Source organism: Buteo buteo, chromosome 16 (genome assembly GCF_964188355.1).
Source record: "Buteo buteo chromosome 16, bButBut1.hap1.1, whole genome shotgun sequence".
In the NCBI taxonomy this organism is placed as follows: domain Eukaryota; kingdom Metazoa; phylum Chordata; class Aves; order Accipitriformes; family Accipitridae; genus Buteo; species Buteo buteo.
Window position 1 is genome coordinate 18,182,236 of NC_134186.1, and position 21,406 is coordinate 18,203,641.

The 21,406-nt window shown below is 44.1% G+C and overlaps 3 protein-coding genes and 2 non-coding genes across 6 annotated transcripts in view; all 5 read right to left on the reverse strand.

Moving 5' to 3' along the window:
- Positions 1 to 5,803, reverse strand: part of TRIM66 (tripartite motif containing 66) — a 51,318-nt gene extending 45,515 nt beyond the window's left edge. The window contains exon 1 of the mRNA XM_075047068.1: positions 5,584 to 5,803. Within this exon, the coding sequence (XP_074903169.1) occupies positions 5,584 to 5,803 (220 nt within the window). The remainder of the gene's footprint in view (positions 1 to 5,583) is intronic.
- Positions 5,804 to 12,038: 6,235 nt separating this feature from the next.
- Positions 12,039 to 16,006, reverse strand: RPL27A (ribosomal protein L27a). The gene is made up of 5 exons (XM_075048037.1): positions 15,467 to 16,006; positions 15,069 to 15,132; positions 14,359 to 14,434; positions 13,350 to 13,524; positions 12,039 to 12,222 (listed from the first exon to the last, which is right to left on the reverse strand). The coding sequence occupies exons 1-5, from the start codon at positions 15,989 to 15,991 to the stop codon at positions 12,094 to 12,096; spliced, it is 969 nt and encodes a 322-aa protein (XP_074904138.1). The 5' UTR covers positions 15,992 to 16,006; the 3' UTR covers positions 12,039 to 12,093.
- Positions 12,878 to 13,009, reverse strand: LOC142040653 (small nucleolar RNA SNORA3/SNORA45 family). The gene has a single exon (XR_012653250.1). It is a non-coding gene; the product is annotated as a small nucleolar RNA SNORA3/SNORA45 family (small nucleolar RNA).
- LOC142040652 (small nucleolar RNA SNORA3/SNORA45 family) lies at positions 13,854 to 13,985 on the reverse strand. The gene has a single exon (XR_012653249.1). It is a non-coding gene; the product is annotated as a small nucleolar RNA SNORA3/SNORA45 family (small nucleolar RNA).
- Positions 16,007 to 18,372: 2,366 nt separating the features above from the next.
- Positions 18,373 to 21,406, reverse strand: part of DENND2B (DENN domain containing 2B) — a 182,297-nt gene continuing 179,263 nt past the window's right edge. For both annotated transcript variants that reach the window (XM_075048035.1, XM_075048036.1), the window contains 3 exons: positions 20,697 to 20,936; positions 19,558 to 19,644; positions 18,373 to 19,147 (listed from right to left, as the gene is read on the reverse strand). In XM_075048035.1, coding sequence (XP_074904136.1) covers positions 19,113 to 19,147; positions 19,558 to 19,644; positions 20,697 to 20,936 — 362 coding nt within the window. In that variant the 3' untranslated portion in view covers positions 18,373 to 19,112. The remainder of the gene's footprint in view (positions 19,148 to 19,557; positions 19,645 to 20,696; positions 20,937 to 21,406) is intronic.

Sequence of the window (21,406 nt, forward strand, 5' to 3'; positions counted from 1 at the left end):
CTGGATTTAAGCCCCATTTCATCATGACATGCAGAACAAAAACCTATTTCAGAATGATATGCAGGATAAACCACATAAAAGCTATTCTCAGTGTATTTGAGTTATCAGCTAGTACTGAACAATCACTGAAGACCACATTGTATTGTACAGACTCCCACGAAGTTTCAACACGTGAGGGATGTGGAGGAATAGTCCTACAACTACATCCTTCCAGGGCTCCACTACTCCTTTAACTACCATCCATAGTAGGCTAATACACCTGAACACCACCACAAAAGCCACCAGCACTAGAAACGACATGCGTACAGACAGATCTGTGTATGTGTGTGTTACATTTATACACACACATCTCTGAGCCCTGAAAAGCTTCAGCAGCAGATGTTTACTTTGCTGAATTGGTTTGCAGCTTTTTTTCACAAGCCACGTGTTTATTTCCACTCACTCCAATCAGCAATAGTAACTAGACAGTGGGTTGGGGAAAATGGAAATTCAAAGGCAGTGGATCCAGTAGTCACAGATACCCGGTCTGGATACACCAACTCCACACCTGGGATATCTAAAATCAGCTTTCAGGAAAACAACAAGGTTCTGCCATATACTGTTCAAACCCTAGTTCCCCACAGGTCAGATCTCTTGCATCCCAGTGAGAAGTTAATGAAAATTGCCACACTGCTTTGGACCCAGGGAATAGTAAGCAGACATCAAGGTAGTGATCCTCATACAGAGTGTTCCTTTGTAGAAGCAGAAATAAAGAAAGAACTAAAATTTCTGCGTACTCTCAAGTTGTTATTCCACCTATGTTTTAGCGATCTAATTTGTAAGTGACAGAGCTGTGGATAATTTGCAGCAATCATCTCTGAAAGTCCGAACTGTCACCTCTCCACCATGTACGGAAACTTAGTACAAAGTCCTTTTGAACATCAAAAGCCACAGCTCGCAGTTTTGTTTCAAGGTCTTCCAGTCTTGTCAGGTTTAAATAGAAAGAACCCTCAAGCTGGTTGTCTCAGAAATAAATCAATGCAGATAATTAACCTATTATTATAATAAGAATTGATTAGCATAAAGAAACAAACAGTGGAGCTATCATACACACCACATTTATACTTGCTGTCCACATGTTGCACCTATTCCTCCAACAACCATCAGAATAATTATTCTCAGAGAGCATTAGCTACGGCTCAAGCTGCAGGCATAATTTACACTTCCTTGGAGACCCAATTATAGGTTATAGGAAACAGTTCTGAAGACAGCCTCCCACTCTACAGCTTCATATTTATATAACTAAACCCCCCATTGTTTCACTTGCCCTTTGGATCTGGCAGCTGAACAGCAGAGTGAGAAGGGCTGACTAACTTTAAATCCATTTTAAGATGACTAAATATATACATTATGAACAGTTTCCCTCTTTAGAATTACCTTTCTACTTCCCTTTTTCGAAATAAAACATGTATTTGATGTTAAGTGGATCTAATTAAAGCAAAGGGGTATTCTCCTTCAGAATTAATACATGTGATGCATTGCATCACTTGCCTTACATGATTGCATCAAAACAAGGTTATTTGCGCCCTGGAGATAGAACAGCTGTAAGACCAAGGCAGCCAAGCTGTACTCCACTGTGAGCCTAAATATGGCTTAAAGAAATCTGTAGATGTGCCTTTTTTTTTTCTTTTTTTTTTTTTTTTAACATACACACTTAGTACAAGATAAGGCACCATGTTGACACCTGGAGTCTCCTTAAGCCAGTACACCACACTTCTTATGCCAAAACATCATACTGAAAATGAGTCTAGAGCGAAAGGAGTGCTAGATCTCAATCTTTTTCTTGAAACAAACTCCCTTGAAGATATTGCTGAACACATTAAATGCAAGTGTGACCAATGTTTGCCTGAGTTTTGGATGTGCCTTGCTAACAAGAATTCACAGTTAGGGATCCATGGTTATATATAGCACCTACCTTACAAGCTAAAGAAAACTGTATATTTTCAGCTGGAAATAATAAAACGCAGCAAGTGGACATCTGTCAACTGTTATAGTCATATGATAGTCTTTAATAGCTGTTTTCTCTTAGTTTTGTCCAATCAGTTTGTATTTCTCTAATACGTAACCTTGTTACCTTTCCTGGCATTTAAGTGGTGATCTCAGACCCTCCCTTGCATGTGGGAAGGTACCATAATGCAAGTGTGGACAGTTTTTGACTTATGCACAGAATGTGGATAGAAATTATGCAGTCATTTTCCATTATTTTTGTTATCCAACCTAGAAAAGCAAAAAAAGGCAAAGCACATTTTAAAAATAGAATTTCAGAAAAATAGCTCAACACACAATTTCAGTACAAAAACATGGTACAATTAAATCTATCACTTCCCAAAGCAATTTACAAAGCTGGACAACTACTAATCACATTTTACAAACATTAAGTGTAACTTACAGGTTAGACAAATTACCCAATTCAGTCACAAAATGTAAATAATACCAGGGCTTGATATCAGTTAGCAGAAATCTGCAAGGTGTTCCAGTACATCTTTTCTGATCTGCCTTGTTCTCAGGGGTCTAAATTGTGATTGAGCAGTGATTACCTGTGATTATTTTTTTTTTAAGGGCAAAAAGAAGCCCCAACCCTGGAGCTGAGACAGTCTTGCAAAAACATTAACTTCTCACAACAATGCACCTCCACTGGTCCTCATTTAGCTACTTTTGAAATTAATATGTTGGTGATATTTAAAGTGCTAAAACAATACAAATCATTTAACATCTTATGGAGAGGAAGATTTGCAGATAAAGGGTAATTTGGCACCCACCTCCAATTCAGAAAGGAGGGATAAGCACAGGAACCTGGATGAATCTAGTTTTGAATTTATTCAGAACTCAGTGTGAAAGAGACAGACACAACAAGTCAAGGCAGCATGCAAGAACCAATTTTGTATGTTTTCACATTGTGCTGTGAGTGGCAATTCACACAGGTGGGAGCCTGGGAAAGTCCTCATCTGAGAAAGTTACATCTCAGGAGATGGGGGAATTTTCTCTCTCTTTTTCTTACCCAATCCCTCTCTTTAAAATTATTCCTTCCCAAGCACTAAACAGACTGGAAGCACACAACTTGCAGATCTGCAGAGGAGAAGAATGTGGATTCTCTGTTATATGAGGAGAAGGAATTAAAAAAGGAAAGTGACACTGGCCTGCAGAAAAAGAAAGACTGAGAATCTTAAAGTCCCCTTCATATAAGAAGCATATGTAGGAGCCAAACTCACAAAGATAATTTTCTTTTTCCACTCAAATTACTTGCAAACTCTCGGTTCTCACAGCTTTCAATAAATTTTGATGTGTACGCAGCTTTTCCATAAGAGCTCTGGCTATCTCAGAGCTTTCATTCTTGAGTTATCTTAAACACACACAGGTATAAAAGTAAGTTTCCAACATCAATCTCCATCAAATATGAGGACCACTTACCTCCATCTTCTCAGCAATCTTAATGCAACAACAATAAACTAGAAAAGAGCTTTATATTAGTATAGTACTATTTATAGTAAAGCATACCAAAACTCACAAATTCAAGCATGCTTTTATAGCAAATGTCAGATTGACTTCACTTAGAAATATATTCACTTTTTCCATTCTTATATCTTGCTTAAAGAATTCATAGTAAGTAAGGAACATGTTTTTCTTACAGGCAATATTTCACATCTACTCAGCTAAAATGGTTTAGCACTTGCATTTACAGTTTATCACTGGCAGTTATATGTGATCATACTTAAAGATAACACTGAAAATTGAGTTGGTATTGTACTAGCCATAACTGAGCAATCAGTGCAGATAAGACAAGCAATGTTTAGCATTGTGCCACCAGATTTCACAAATTTATCCTGGCTGACCTATGGTGGTTGCAGTTTCAGTCATTGACTTAAATAAGAGACACAGATGTTTTGGGTTTGCTGCTCTCCTTGCTCATATATTAACTGAGTCTCTGCACCTGGTGTCTCACTTCATTTACTGGGTCATCACTGTTCATTATTTCTTTTCTCTAATCTTGCTCTTTCCCACAGAAGTTCCCCATCTACAAAACAATGAGGAAGTAAACAGAGCAACTTCAAGAATACAGAAATAAATTAGTATTTGTTCCAATTTGCTATAGACAAATAATTCCCAATCCACTCAGGAGCTTGAAGAAACATCCAATATTTTAACAGCTCCTGAAAACTTCTAGCTGCACTTCATCCAAGATCACCAAGTAGTATAAATTCACTTTTCCACTTGGCAAACAGAAACAAGGAGGAGAGAGGAATGGCTTAGATGTCAAATGAGGATACATAAAAAGTAATGGGGTGGTTGATTTCAACAGCATTTTTTATAAAGTGGGTCCCTTGGACTTTAAGCCCACTCTGGGCATTAAAAATTTTGAGGACACATTTACTTGAAATGACCGCTTTGCTCTCTTTGTCTTCTTCTCCTACCTTTATATTTTTTCTGTCTGTACTTTACGCATGAATAGCCTTTCTCCTTTGCCATTAAGTTATTCCCTTTTCCCTTATCTTTTGTGTTTTGCTAGCCTAGATCTCCTAACACTGTTTCCATTTGTTCTCAAACCTGAACCTGTCTAGTTTATGTAATCTCATCAATTCAGATTACCATCACCTCAGGGAAAGTATCTTCCCTTCCTACATGTGTCTAAAATCTGCTATGGAAGAGATAATAAATGATGCCTCTTATTCATCTAAAGTTCAAAGCCTGTGAAAATACAAGTAATCTACATGCCTTTGCTCTCCTTATAAATTAGTAATGAGTCTGGAATGCTTCCCCATGGCAATTAAGACTCATTCAGTTAAAATGACTGTATTCTGTCATCTAAATCCTGTCTTATTCCAAAAAAGTTATGTATTTTCTATTAACATCACTACCAAAAGCTGTACAAATAACTTCAGTATTTCAAAAGGCACAGTCACAAAGTGCTTCTCATCCTCACTAGTTTACTCAGCTTGTTAGGGCGAGTTACAGTATATCCTACAGCCAGAAGGGTTCAGATAGAGAGAAACCACATTTACAATGAGATAAAAGGAAGAGTTTCAGTGCACCACAATACACATACTCTAATAACAATTAACCTCTGATAGGAACAAAGAACCGGATGTTTTTGTGTTGGTGTTGGGCAGGGGGGCGCATGGAAGGGGGACAGAAGAAAGACTAAACCTATTGCCACAACCAGTACCACAGAAAGGTCCAACATGTCCCAAATATTGGATAAAGATGTAGCCTAGAAACTACCTTGGAGCATTTATTCAATTATTAGTGAATTCAATTAGTGAAGAAAATATTTGTAATGTCACACTTGGTAACTGAAACTTAGCCCATTCTGGAAAATGTTTAATGTTGCCTGTGTCATTTCTCTTCAAAACATTGCTGTTGGATGAAAAACATAATGAAGGAGGCTGGTTCCCAATCCACCCTCTGCTCATACAAATCTTGAGTCTCCTAGTTTATTCTTTTAAAATAGTGCTGTAAAGGAATAGGCTACCAAAAGTACTTCTCAATCCATCTATTTTTATAATACTGTAACACAAAGAGCACGAGCCAGAGAATCTTAAATATTACCTTCGTATAGAACTTCATATTCAGTGGGAATACAGCTATATCCTTGAATCAAATCCGGAAGACAGTCCTTACAGAAGGAATGAAGGCAAGGTAGCATTCTGGGCTCTCTCTTCCGCAGGTCCCATTTGCACACCAAACAATTCCTCAACAGATCCAGGGTATCCATTTCTGTCGGCTGAAGTTTGACATCGAAAACATGAAGAGTCACAAAATGGCTCATGACAACCCCTTCACTTAACAAAACACTCTATCGCTCAAGTGCAAACTAGAAGGCAACAGCAGGATGCATATTCTCAGAAACAACATTTATTTAGTCCTTGTGAAGAAAGAGGAAGTTCCTTGCAGCTGAAAATCACATACCTGCTTTACAAAAAAGAATATCTTTGCAGATTGTTGTGCAGGAAAGTGTGGTTTAAGGTTTACAAACCATGATCCCACTATCTCTCTATAGTACTTGCAAGTTCTGTAAAAACTGAAGTAATCTGTTCTATTGATCTACTTACAAAGCTGTTACCAGGCTGAATTGTCACATGCTGTACATTTCCTGCTAGAAGCACTGAAACTGTGCAATGAAAAATGATGATATTCTCTGACTGCTTTTCCAATTTCACTTCAATATTTTAGAGTTTTCAGGTAAAGCAAATAATAAGCATAACTGATCATACGTCCATCATTTCAGCAATGCATGTTAGAAAGCTGCCTTGATAAATGTACAGCATCTTCTGCCAATCTTCTTCATAGAAATTTAATAAAATGCACTTTGCAGTAATCAAATTTCAACTGTCAAGATGACCACAGATCAAATTATAGACCAAACCTGAGCTTCCCACAAGCAGGACAGTGTTCCTTCTGCCAACATAAGCTCCCCAAGGTAAATGAGAGTTTTGCAGTTCATGTTCCATCCTTGATTCTGAGATTTTGAGAGATGTTGATCAGATACGGCCTGCAAAGGGAAACTTTTGCAAGTTGCATCAGAGATGACAAAGCAAATACAGTCTTGTCTCCCCTGGAATCACTCTTCCAGCTGACCGAACCTCCCAGGGCCAGACCCCCATGTAGTTGCCCATTGCCTTGGCATGGTGGCCTTGCTATCAGCAGTACATAACTTGCACCTACAATCTTCAGATTTCCTCAGCACAGAAGAGCAGCAGCTCTAATCTTAGGGCTATGTATTCTCTTGAGGGATTCTGTCCTGGGGCAGATTCCAGTGGAAATGGCTAGTAAGCGGGTCTTCTTTTTTTTTTCCTACCACGCAAAAGAATTATTAATGTCTCAGAAATTCACAGCCAGGAATTTTTTAAGTGTTGCATCCTGAAGTCATTGCTATTTAAAGTATTTTAGAAAAAATGGACCATATGTTAAAGTCTGCATCATATTTCATACCCAAGACCCATTCTAGGAACGAATGAAAAGAGGTAGCTATCCACCAACTTTACTGAATTCACTTAGACAAATTCAAACCCACCACTAAAACTTACGATTGTAATTTCAAAACTAGAGCTCCCTTTAGAAAAGAGCTGTGGTAATGGCACCTGTGGCTTAACTAATAAACATTGTATCAGTGCTTATTAAATGAGCTCACTTTTTACAGTGCATCTTCATTAACCATTTCAGAGGCAAATGTCATTAGAGTAGCACAGCTTCTCAGCTCAATCCGTCTCTATTGTTTCTTGCAACAACTGTTGTTAAGAAGACAAACCAGCACCTACAAAAACATGTAATTTCTGCAGTAGGAAGTTGAGGTCTTAGACTACCACATCGTTTAGACAGAGAAACCACAGCCCAGGACCAAAGCATCCTTGCACAGAGAATCAGTGCAAACAAAGCCTAATACTGGGAAATGCTGTATCACCATAAAGGCCAAATCTGTGCCTGAATGAGAAGCAGGTTACCATACATTTAATTTATTTTTTTGCATAACATATGAAACTACGTACAAGTTTTTTGGTAGGAGGGGGAAGGATGAGGGTGACAAAAAGTGTTTAGAATTTCCTGCTGAGATAGGTATGCAAATCAGCAGTCAGGCAGCTACATTACCAGTGACTTGGCTACGCTGGTGGGAAACACCAAATGCAGCAGTAGTGATTACAAAGAAAATAAATAAACTTAATTGCATTTGGAGATGTGCAGTAAGGGTAATGAGGCAGGACGCAGGACAGAAATGAAGATGGGAAGAGCTGGGGAGGCAGCTGGCAGGCCAAGTCACACCTGGAAGGGGAAGAGAAGTGCTGGGTTTTCGGTGTGTCAGCCCAGATGAGGGCAAAGGAAAAGCATTGTGCTGGGGGGCTGCCTCAGGACCAAGAGATCAGTGATGGCCTCGGGAAGGCAATGGCCACCCCAACACAAATTGAAGATAAGCATCCAGATATCATGGGACTGGAACTTCCAGTAAAGCATTAATACATTTCATACAAGAGAAGTTTGTAATGATACACTCTCATAACTTTATCATTTCTGTATTTTAGGGATAAACTCTCTATGCAAGTCTTTCAATTTCCTGTGCTCCTTTTTCTCAGATTTAATCAGATGATTTTTGTTGTATCTTCTTCCCTCCATTAAATGTGGATGTTGTTACACGAGGCTCGTTACAGCATTTTAAATTGATATAACATCAACTTTACCAGTTTTGTCCATAACTGCTTCATTAGCAGTAATGCAAGTTGCCAAGAATTTGGAAAACATCGAATAAAAATAAAAATATCCCCGCTTACCAAACCATGTTTATCAGTTAAAAAACAAAACAAAAAAACCCCCAACCAAGCAAATAAAAAGGAAGACGTTTTACATATAAGAGGTTAGTTGGTCTTCATTTATTTTCCTCATTTCTCCTGTTTTTATACAGGAAAAGCCTTTATCTGGACACCGTGGACAGTCAGCCACCCTCAGAGTTTCCTGTCAGCCCTCACAGGAGCTTCTTGTTAAGCCGGTAAGCGCAGTTTGTGGGGGACCCCTCAGCCCTCTCACACCTCGGAAACGCTCCCCGCCGGTATGTTACCCCAAGGAAACGGCGGGATGCCCGGTGGGCAGCAGAGCCTGCCCCACACCCTCGAAACGCCCCCGGCGCGAAGAGCCCCGAGGCGGCACGACGGCGGGGCGGTGGCGGTCCTGAGGGGAGGGTGCGCGCCCAACGGCCGCCACGGCTCCCGCCTCGGCCGCCAGCGCCCCCGCGCGCCCACCGGCCGCCGCGCGCGGCCACGAGCGGCAGCCGGGGGGGCGGGACCCAGCGGGCGGGCTCGGAGCGAGGCCGCGCCACGTCAGCGGAAGCGGCCTCCGCCAGGTGCCGCCGGGCGCCGTTGCCATGGCGAGGGGCGGCCCGGCCCAGCTCCCCGCCGCGCTCGGCGGGGCCGGCCGCTCCCGGCGCCTCCGTCCCCGGCACGGCGCCCCTGCTTGCTGGGGAGCCCGACGGAGGCCCGACAGGGCTGCGCCAGCGGTGCCCGGCAGCTGGATCGCGCCGCAGGGGCGGCCCCGGCAGTCAGCCGGGAAAATGGCGGCGTGGAGCCGTAACTCGGTAGTAAACTGCTCAACCTCAAAACCGAAGTTTGATTTACTCCTCCAGACGGTCACTTCAGGAGTCGGCACAAGGCGCCGAGGAAGGAGAAGTCCTCTCCCGGCCTCAGGGTAGGTACTTCAGGGACGAGGCTCAGCTCTGCAAAAAAACCCAAACCCCACAGAAAATACCCAGGCCGGCCTTCAGGGGAGCAGGTCAGTCGGTGGAGCCTGCACACTTCGCACAAGGAACTTTTTGTACTCGGAAGTAAGACTACAAAATATGGTAGAATTAATTAAGACCTAATATATTAAGACATTAAATACCAAAGAATTGAGAGTGGTGTCTACTATGTATGTTAGTGAGCTAGCGTAACTTGCCTGTTGTCATGTGTGCACAGGGAACTTCAGCGTAAATAAAGCCCTTCACTGCCTTCATGATCTGGTCACTGATCAGGTTACTGACATGAAGGAGTAACAACGTTCCTTATTTTGCAGTACTGTGCAACTTACCTTTGAGGATTGAAATGATTTAGCTTTGGCAGTGGATAAATAGCATCACATATTAGGAAACACTGGTCCCAGCGGTCGGTGAGATAAAAGTTCACATTCTCTTACCTCAGTATTTTACAAATTGTTCAAGTTACAGTTCTTCACAACTAGCAATATCACAGGCAAAGATGAGCTTTTTTATCAAAGCAATGCATTCAGCTTTACTCTAAAAGCCCTCTAAATTTAATTATTGCCAAACACTAGGTTAGGAGTTGATTAACTAGAATCATATCACAAATCATATCAGGTACTAGAAGGTAATTTGCAACTATAAGCAATAATTCAAGACTTGTACCAGTGAGCATAAAAAAAAAATAGGTGACAGTGTCTATATGTTTTTGGTCTGGCACTTAAAACAAGAACTAGCTCACTAGTTTTAAGTAATTGTTTGATTTTTACCATCAGATAAAGGTAACTGCTTTCGCACGCAGGGTCAAGCCTTGCATTGGCAACTGAAGTCCTATTTTCATGTTTCAACTAAGCAAACAATATTTTACGTAGTCATTTTAAGCGAAATACATCAGAAATTCGTATCGTGCAGTTCTAGAGCTGTGCCATGGTTTTGTATTAGCTGTAAGGAAGGCTGAAGCTAGCTGGCACTATCTCTGTCCCATACACGGTAACTTCAGGAATTGTGAATCCTACTTGAGGAGGGTATCAACTGCAAAAGTTAATTAACAGTTACTGTATTAGTTCAGTCATTAAGCACCAGTTTCAGTACCTTACTGCTGTTACTAACCCTTAAAAACACACCAACTTGGAATTGCCATCTGTCAGTCCACTAACACTGACAAGAAGCTTTAAAAGTTTTTAGCCTAACACAATCTGTCCAGCTAGCCTGCTACAAACTAGTGAAATTCAGAATTGGTACGTGCAGAAGCAATTTTGTCCTGTGGTAGGTGGAAGAAGTCAGCCTAATCTCAAAGAAATGCAATGATAGGACAAGGGGTAATGGCTTTAAACTGAAAGAGAGTAGATTTGGAGTAGATGTAAGGAAGGCCTTCACTGTGAGAGTGGTGAGGCACTGGCACAGGTTGCCCAGAGAAGTTGTGGATGCTCCATCCCTGGCAGTGTTTGAGGCCAGGCTGGATGGGGCTTTGAGCAACCTGGTCTAGCGGAAGGTGTCCCTGGCCATGGCAGGGGGGGTTGGAACTAGATGATCTTTAAAGGTCCCTTCCAACCCAAACCATTCTGTGATTCTATGATAAATCCAATGTGTTCACAAGCTGTAGTCTAGCTAAGAGATTGGAAAAACATAGCATTATACTATCAATGAAGAGGCAACTTAACTATAGATGACTATGAGCCTCATGTTCTGATGAATACAGGATGCAAACACCTCGGTACTCCAAGTACTACACCAATAGTTTCTAAAAAGCACATGGATTAAAATGGTCTGCACTTTTTATGTTGACTGTGATCAGAAGCTAGGCAGCTGTCATCCATTTAGCAGCCTTCGAAGCACTGGAGGGACAAACACAAGAGTCATAATTTAGAAAGACCTTTCATTAACAGCATCACAAAAAACCAAAGAATTTAACCACACTGTTGAACTAAATTCAAAATACATCTTACTTCTATGCATAATGCTGATAGAAAAAAAAACCAATCACTTTTTCTGTTGGAAACAAGTTACTGTTAGCTGCAACGAGGCACACCAGGCAGCATTATTCTGCTCAGAAGCTGGCATTACTTGCAAGAAAGCTGCCTGCTAGGCGGACTTCAGTGTCTGCAGAAACCTACTTGATGTGCTTCTCATGATGCAAGTCTGGCAATAACAAGGTAGTAATCTTGAATTGTTTCTTCCCACCTACTTCAGCTCTTTCCTACTGTCCCACATTATTCCCAGTAATTTCCTGTTCCTTCCCTCCCATACCACACCTTAGTGGAAATGGGACTAGAATTGTTTCACTATCCCAAAAAAAAGCCTATTGATAACAAAGCTTATTGATAGCAATTCCGCACACCAAGTCTCTTTCACACAGCAATTTTTGGTATACTACTACCCACTCTGCATTTTCCATTGCATTTCTTTGTCCACACTCTTGCTGTCTCATTCCCAAAGGCCAAGGCAGTATCCCCACAGATTTCACCTAGATGGCATTTTAGGGTACAAAAATCCCCATCAATAGAACATGAAGTCACCTTTTCACAGACAGCTGTAAAGAGGATCACCCATTGAAAGTGCAGCACAAATACAGGAAGAACCTATCTATTTTGCTACCCCTTAAAGACAAAAAGACGAGCTATTTGTACGTGCCAAATGCTGGACATTGTAGCCAGGCAATTTCAAAAGATAGTGAGAAACAGTCAAACCACTAATCAAAAACTGCCAGAAATAACTAAGCAGACAAGACTTAAGTGTGAACAGTGTCTGGACAAGTCAGGAAAAAAAAATAATGAGAAAATTCTGTAAATTAGCACATTTTACACATTGTCTTTATTCAAAAAATTTGAATAAACCAAAGGCTTTTATGCCACAAGCACACAGGCACCACCAACTTCTTTGATCTTCTCCTCTGCTCTTCTACTGAAGAACTTTGCTTTCACAATTACAGGCTGCTTGGGCAGCTTCCCCTTGCCCAGGACTTTGTAGTAGCCCTAGAAAGATTAAAAAAAAAATTAAATGTTTGTGATCAGCTTGCAGGCTCCTACATTCAGACCTGTCTTTTAGCATGCACCAGTTAAAACCATGCTCACCATGACCTCATTCAGTGTCTGTCTCCAATATAAAATTGGTACGAATGAAAGAAAAATACCCTGCATGACCTAGTAGAGTTGCATTTGTTCAGAGAAAAAGTGGAAACTGTAAACTGAACTTTTCCTGTAATTTAGAAGCTGTTTTTTCCCCCATACTCCATACAGAAAATACAGTGACATCTGGCAAAGAGGTCACCAATCTTTCCCCGCTTTTCCAAAGGAGAGAGCAGTTGGCTGCACTTCCAAGACTATCTGCTACCCAATGACTTCTGGTCAGTGCTCTTTACCTGTAGGACATCCTGGTACTCCTGAACAGAGCAGAGCACTCTTCTGCATGTCTTAAGTGTATAACTGAAGCTTTGGCAGCAACAGCTGTTCTCTACCACTGGAATCCTCTCATTTCATTCCTGTCCTTTACATTAAAAGGACAATCATGGCACAAGGTCCATTAATACTTCAGCCATTGGAAGTCATCACTTGTTAGAAGAAGTGGCCTAACAAGCCAACACTGGTATCTTAATTTGGGACACAGAACACACCCACTTGGCAGACTAGTTAGTGTCACTGATTCGGTGGCTGGCTGAGATACGAGACATCATAGCCAGTGAATAGAGATCAGACATTTATGTCCGAGAACTACAGCACACCAAGACAATCACGCATGTTAAGATGTGACTCTAGTCTCGATATTGGAGAAGTGACTTTATATGAGACTAGTTCTGCCATGTTTTTATACATGCTTTCAGTAACATTTTAAACAAGTAATCTTTCACCACCTTCCAAAATAAGGGAAATCCCTGTCCACAATCACACACAAGCATGAGAAAAAGTTCTTACAGGAAAAAAAACATAACAGCGTAAGTACCTGTGTAACTACTTATAAGCCAAGATATTTGTCCCAAGAAGTTCGCAAATATTCAAGCACTGTAGCTTATTTGCAGTTCGCCATTTTCCTACTTGGATACACAAAGCCAAGTTACACATGAAGTGACCAGGAACTGCAGGTTTGAATATGGGCACAAACTTACCGAGCGCACAACATCAATGACCGGGGCCAGTCCAGCCTCATTTTTTGCATAATTGAGCCTTGTCTGTTCACTGACAAGTGTCCATAGTTTATCCAAATTGACAGTAGGACAGAACTTTTGGTTTCTCTTCAAGTGATAGTGTCTCATGCCTACTTTTCCAAAGTAACCAGGGTGACTGTGAAAGAAACACATTCTGCATTAGATCACATTTTTAATTCATCCTGAAAAAGTAGGACTACAAATTAACACCGCAACAAGCATCTTTCTTGATCAAAGTAATTGAAATGTCAAATTATACTTTTATTCATATTAACACATGTAGTATTTAAGTGTAATAATCATTAATATCCAAATCAAGGGAAAATTATTTTCTCTTGAAGTGTTTGTTCTCCCTTGAACTCACAACTCAATACCCCTTGGTGAGTCTGGTCCAGCCCTGTATTTCCAGGACAACGCCAACTCCGTGAATCCAGGAAGGCCTGCACTGCCTGAGGAGTTCAGTGCTCCTGTCACTAACCTGGTGACTGACTGAGTCAAGAATGGTCACAGCCAGTGAATATAGATTAGTGGTCACTGTCCGAGTACTCTAGCACACCAGGACAACAGGCAGTGTCCAGATGTGACTCTAGTCTCGGCAATAAGTAAAGACAACATCCCTTACCTTTATAGTACGCACCTAAATAGGATGCAATTTGGATTTAGCGTAACATTTTGTATTTACATCACATTTTGTGTGTGCATCATTAAGCAGGGACCATGTTGTAACAGGCAAGTTTGGTCAAGTCCACTCAATGCTGCACTAAACTCTTAAAGACGCCTGGTTTAAGTGAAAAGGCCTTTGGTTTGGGGGTAAATGGGGACACAAGTTGACTGGAGCTATAATGCCACACTTCATGTTAGAGGCAAAACCACTAAGGATTGCAAGGAATTTTTATTCACATACACAAGTTATTTGTTTCTACTTCAGGAACATACATTTTGCCAGTATATATTTAAAATGTTAGCTTACTATTTATCAAAGTTAATCCTGTGATGGTGCATACCACCAGCATTACCACGCCCTCCAGGATGTTTCCTGTGTTTGCCTAAAAAGAAAAATTTAAGTTTGTTACACTAAGAATATTATACATAATACCTGAGCTTAGAGGTATGTTCAGTGTCAATTCAAGCTAATTATTCTGACTCTATCCCCTCTTCCTGCATTCACCTCAATTCAGTGAGATGAGGCAACTAAAAACTAACCCTACAGGAGAAAAAAAAACAACCATAGCACGCCTCTGCTTAGCTTACAGAGTACAAGACACCTGCACTAGCACAAGCGGGGTGACAAGAAAAGGTAGGAACGGCCAAAGAGTTAGAAAGCACACAGCGCTACCCCATAAGCTTAAAATCCCCCCCCCACAGCCAGTACCTATTGCGTGAGCACTACTGAGGTTAAGTTACAAATCCAGTGAAATCTGAAAGAACGTGCAAGACCTCTGATCAGCCCATCACCGGGGCATCTGCCCCCACAGCGCGAGCATCACCCACACGCCTGTGGGTGGGTAGCGGCCTTCAGTACCGCCCACCACTACCCACAGCGTGCGCAGGACCCTGCGCCCACCGTCGCGTTTCCGTGCGGCCCGTGAAGAACAGCCGCATCCCCGCAGCACCGGGGACGTACCCACGGGCACGCACTCAGAGGCGCCTCGGCCCACCAACGGCCGCCTCTCCACTCACCAACGCGGCCGTGGCCGTGGCTCACGTGTCCTCTCAGCTTCCGGGTCTTCCTCAGTCTGGAGGGCTGCGGGAAAGCGGGAGAACAGCTGTCACCAAAACGGGCAGCAAGAGGCAGGACGACCGCCCGCCCGCCCTCCCCCGCGGCCGCCGCCGCTCCGAGGCCGCAGTCCCCGCGGCGGCCGCCCAGCCAGGCGCCGCGGCGGCCCGGGCCCGCCGAGGGAAGGCCCAGTTGGCCGCGCCGCGCCGCACCGCTCTCCCCCGCCGCGCCCGAAGCAGGCCCCGCGCTCGGAGAAGCGCCTGCCCACCGCCCCCCGCTACTCCCCAGCCACGTCCCGCCGCGGGAGCGAGGGGCGGCGGCGGCCGCGGGTCCCGTCCCCCCGCCGGGCGGCGGCACCCACCATCTTGTCGGCGTGCGCGAGGGAAGAGAAAGAGTGCGGCGCTCGCGAGAGCGGGGAAAGGCGGGGCGGGGCCGGGCGGGGCCCAACTCTCGCGAGGCTTCGCTGAGGCGCCCGGAGCGGGGGCTGAGTCTCGCGAGATCCGCCGGGGCGGAGGCAGCGGCGGGGTGAGGGGGAGGCGGCGCCATCTTGGGGAGGAGTGGGCTGGCCTCGGCGGCCGGCGGCGACCGGCTCGCTCGCTCTTCGGCGGCCTTTCGGGCGGCTTCCGAAGCGCGCCGCCCTCCCCTGCCACCGCTCCCGCCGTGCGCCGGCACGGCTCGGCGGTGACCCCCGCTCTCCGGAGGGAAGACCGCGGACCCGGGCAGCGGCCGCCCGTCCCGGCGGGTTGAATTGAGCAGGCGGCGTCAAGGACTGCTCCGCCCGATGACGGACGCAGCTTGCTTTCTCTTCCCGCTGCCGCCGGTTGCAAAAGTGGGGTTTGGGGCAGAATTTAGGAAAGGCGGCAAGCTTGGTCGCTTTGTTAAACATCGGCGACAATGGGAAAATAAATACTGTCTACTTAAACGCAGCTATCTGCCACACACGTGTAACAAGTCCTGGAGAGTGTTACTGTTTCTCAAGCTTATTTTTTATGTATTTTATACCCTAAGACCTTAAACAAGCTTTTACCAATTTAAAGCATGGGTCTTAGTACTGGATTTGTTTTTCTTCAGGACTTCCTTCTCAGTTAAACAGTGCACTAGTAATGGTCCGTGCTCAGGAACACTGTTAGTTTTAACAACTCAGAGAGAAGGGAAAATAACGCACCCCGTGTTCTTCATGCACCTGATCCTCTCAAACACAGACCTCCAGACAACACTAAGTGTCCTGGTTTCAGCTGGGATAGAGTTAATTGTCTTCCTAGTAGCTGGTACAGTGCTATGTTTTGAGTTCAGTATGCAAAGAATGTTGATAACACACTGATGTCTTCAGTTGTTGCTAAGTAATGTTTAGACTAAAATCAAGGATTTTTCAGCTTCTCATCCCCCGCCAGCGAGAAAGCTGGAGGGGCACAAGAAGTTGGCACAGGACACAGCCAGGGCAGCTGACCCAAACTGGCCAACGGGGTATTCCATACCATGGGACATCACATCCAGTATAGGAACTGGGGGGAGTGGGGACGGGGAATCGCCGCTCAGAGTAACTGGGCATCGATCGGCGGGTGGTGAGCAATTGCACTGCGCATCATTTGTACAGTCCAATCCTTTTATTATTGCTGTTGTCATTTTATTAGTGTTATCATTATCATTAGTAGTTTCTTCTTTTCTGTTGTATTAAACCATTCTTATCTCAACCCACGAGTTTTACTTCTTTTCCCGATTTTCTCCTCCATCCCACCGGGGGGAGGGGGGTAAGTGAGTGAGTGGCTGCGTGGTGCTTACTTGCTGGCTGGGCTTAAACCACGACACTAGGATTGTTTTATATAGCCATAGTTTGAGGATGAACATGGCACCTACAAATTTTTTTGAAACATGATCTCACCTTGTCCGGTACTCTCCTCTGACTCAAGTTACAAAAACTAGAATGACATGTTGATGGGTAATGCAATGTTTGAAAGCTTTCTACATACATGTTTAAAGTACAGATGGAAGAAAATGGCTTTGGTGTGGGAGATGGCTTTTACACCACTGCATTCCATGGCTTTTTCTTGCCTTTGCAGCAACTCTTCTCTGCAGCACTTCCTTCAGGCAAGGATGATGTTTTATCCATCATTTTCTTAAGAGGAATATATATTTACTAGCAGCTGTTGCTTATAAAATGGCCAGAATCCACCTGTACAAGTGAAGTTACTCCTTCCACTCTGAAGAACTACATCTAGAAGTCATTCTGGAACTTACAGTATATTATAGAGTAAAACTAACGGAAATTAACATTTGTGATTACATTTCCATTGAATCAAAAGCACTTGATATTTTACAGATATTTCACGTACACTTAACAAGCTTTTGTATATTCACCAGTGTGAGGGAGGTAAGAAAAGGAAACGACTTCACCTTTTTAGTGAATGACCCTCGATTTTGCTCTATGAGGCTGATAGCAAACCAGAACCACTGTCAGGTTAGGAACTGCGCAAGCCTCAAAGCCAATCTAACTAAAGAAATCACACTGCCAATGAAGAAAAATACAGTTTGTTTGGGGGTTTTTTAAAGGTAAGAAGCTTTAGATAATTTTCATTAGCTGTCAGACGTCCAAATATATCCAAGTATTTTATATTTTCTTCTTTGGGCTAAGGGAAACCTTACAGAATTTCAACAGGAGTTATGTTGATGACAAAGATGAACGTGGTACCTGTGGGCAACATTCACAGCTGTGCAGAAGGCCATGGCAAGCCAACCATTCCTGTCCTGCTGAAGAGCCTCCACTGAAGTGAAAACACCACCTAAACAGACAGCAATTAATGCAAAAGAAAAGCAGACTTTCATGAAATGTAGGTGATCAGTTCATCAGAAATTTAGGCAAAGGCTGTCTGCTACAAGCTGCTTGTATTCTACTCTGATCATCTAACCAAGGTAGCACAAAACCAACCTGAAAATACCACAGTTCAGGAGCAGTATCTATGATACAATGACAGAATGTAATTTGCTGCTAACCCATGCAAAGAAAAAAAAATGTTTTAGGAGATGCTTCTGTTAAGATAAAATTAACAGAACAGGGATACAGAATGCCTTGTCTCAGCCCTAGTGAAAAATACTGAAGAAAAACCAAACTACATGTCATGAAATAGCAAACCTACTAAAAGACATGTTCATAATAACCATTTTATATTTTAATTACAAACTCATAAAAAAAAAATCACAGGAAAGTTACTGGTTTTGTACCTACTCAACATCAGAAACTGCAGAGGTTTGCAATGAATATAAACAAACAGGTGTATTTACAGAGTTTATTAGAAACCATACATACATACATCAGGAAAGGATGTACTGTACCTACTCGTTGCAGCTTGCATGTCAAAGAACTGAGATCTCCTCAGGTTTAGCAGTCTTAGTGCAGAATGGATTACAAGTAGTTTACTGACCAGAGTTCAAACCAAGTGGAAGTTTTGTATTATGAACCAAGTACCTTATTATCAAGTTACTTTGTTATTTCTTTCTTTTAAAATTAATTAGAAGGAAAAAAAAAACCCACAACCCAACTCCGCCACATGAAAGCAGCCCCCGTGTGTACAACCTCTCCCACGTACCCGAGTTCATTCATCCCCGCAATATTCAGGCATCAGTGTAGCTCTCACAAACATCCCGTGAAGTCAGTGGTTCTGCTGAGACAGTCAGCTGCACATAATCAGCTATTCATTTTTGCACCAAGCATAACTCAATTCATACTAAAGAAAAAAAAGCACCTGTTATTCTCAGGAATATACAAATATTTACCACAGTTTTCCTTGCTCATTACAAAATCAGTTACAAAAGCTTACAGCACATTATGTACAAATTCTACCCAAATACATAAAGGAGCCATCATCTGGCACACTGCCCAACAGCATCAGTCATCACTTAAAGCTGCAGTCAGCTTGCTCCGCGGTCCTCCCGCATCAAACTCTGAAAAGCTGCAGGTGTCTCACGCGCAGTGTCATAAATAGTCTTTGGGTTGGTATTTCAGCAGAAAGGAGTTAGTTCTTCTTGTGAAGGAACTTCATTTTGTTTCCTAAAGAAAGCACACCATCAGTCTAGCACATACTGAAAAGCCAAGTGCAATCAAAAGTTACTTTGCAAATGGGTCTAATTTGTACTGTAATTGCTGTACACTAACTCTTCTACTTCATACCAGCAGGGACAGCCAACTAACAGAATCCTGACTGGTCAGGTGCCTTCCTTTTCTCCTCCTCCATTACAGTTTGGTTCCCCCACCCCCAAGTGAAAATTAAAGTGTTAACAAGAGTCATAATTAAATCTGGTTTTGTCAGCTTTAAGTATGCTTTCATTGTTTTCATATTTCCTATCACATTGAAACTGCTTGACTATCAGATTTCACCTCAGGTAAGGCTTTTTAAAATTTTAAAAAAAAAGAGAGAGATGGAAATTCATTTCAGAAGGACTTCTAAAGATTTTCCTCACCAAGGCCTCGCAGAAACTTGTTTACTCCGCTCTGTTCCGTGTCTGGAAGCTCTTCCAAATACTGTTCAACCCTCTGCTCGAAGAGACCTGTGGGAGAGGGGAGAAAAGGGAGCGGGGGTGAGCTGTGTCAGGCTGGATCCGTTTCCCCCGGGCCCGTTGCGCACCCCCAACTTTTTACTTTTATAGTCCTTTCCCTCTACCAACACTGGAAAACCTTACTGCCGGTGAGGGGCTACTCCGTCCCACCCGGCATGGCGACAGGCACGGCGAGCGGGGTAGGGGGGTCGGGGGCGGAAAACGGAGGGGGCGAGGGCGGCCCGCGCTCCCCGCCGGCCCCGCGGCACCCCTGCGGGCAGGGCCTCGCCCGGCCCGGCCCGGCCCGGCTGCCCGCTCCGCCCGCCCTCACGTCAGCCGCCCTCTCCGGGAAGCGGGCCCGCCGCCGCCGCCGCCCCCCCGGCACGGCCGGAGCGCCCCGGGCCGCGCACGCTGCGCCTCCCGCTCCCTGCCCGGCGCCAGGCGCCGTCCCGGCTGCAAAGCTCCGTCCCGTCCCGTCCCGTCCCGTCCCGTCCCGTCCCGTCCCGTCCGGCTCCACCGGGCGCCTCCCGGGCACCGGGGGGCCGGGCCCGACGCCCGGCGGCGCCCGCGCAGCTCCCGCAGGGGGCGCTGCAGTGCAAGGCGCGCCCGCCCCGCCCCGCCCCGCCCCGCCCCGCCCCGCCCCGCGGCGGGAGCGCGCCGGCGGGCTTTGCGGGCTGCCTCCAGCAAGGGACGTGGAAGTCGACGTTCTGCGTGGCTGCGCTTTATCTCACGGACGCTGTCACGTTTTCCCCCCGCGCCAGCGCTGGCAGACAGCCTCCGGGGTGGTTTCCCGTCAGGGCTGGGCTGCGCCCTCCGCGGGATCGCTCCCAGTTCGCCCTTGAGTGATTTAAGGCGCTCGGATGGGAATATTCTTCGGCTTGAAGCCTTTGTATTGTCACCACCATAGCTACAATCTAGGCCCACAGGAGGTGGGTGCTGCGTTTCGGGAGCTGTGTCAGCCGTGCAGAACTTGTTCAGCGCCCTGACAGTAGATAGAGATGCTGACCGCGGGACCTGTGCAAAACACAAGTGACCCACCCTCCAGGAGAGAAAACCACCCTTACCTTTTGCCCTGCATTTTCTCAGCTCTCTGTCCTGGATGAAGCCAGCAAACATTTGGGATTCCATGAAAACTTCCAAGAAGCGGCGGATACTCTTGGAGGCCACAGATTTACGGAAAGCCTCCCTTTGGAAGACACGCTCTCCTTTTTCATTCTGGGTTAGGAACAGGGAATAATGGCCAACTGTCTCCACAAAGAATCGGATAAAAACCTCAGACACTAATCCATTCAGGGTGTTACATTCTGCAAAATAAGGCAGCAATAAGACACCAAAATCAGCTGCTACTGGAGCTGTCAGCATTGTCATTCACACAGGGCCAGGTACTGTCATCTAGCAGTTTACTGCTGCCATGCTAATAACTGAAAGGAGTTGTACCGGCTCCTTACAGACCTGGATATACATCAGATAGGGTAAGAGCTTTATAATCAAGAGACCCAGTCTACATAATTGGCGTTTCATAACCAGGAGTCAATGAGAAATACAAATCCTCAGGAAACAGCTCAGAAAATCAAAAATTTTTTGGGTGCATCATCAAAATTATACCTCATATTTTAACTCAAGTAAGTTTTCTTGAGAAGCTTCTGAATGTCTCAGAATTAAAATGTTTGCTCTGGGGATAATAAGACTTTACCAAGAACTGATCAAAAAGGGTATGTTGTAGAATTTGGGTTTTCATAATTCCTGAGATGTTAAAATAGTTTTACAAATGTAA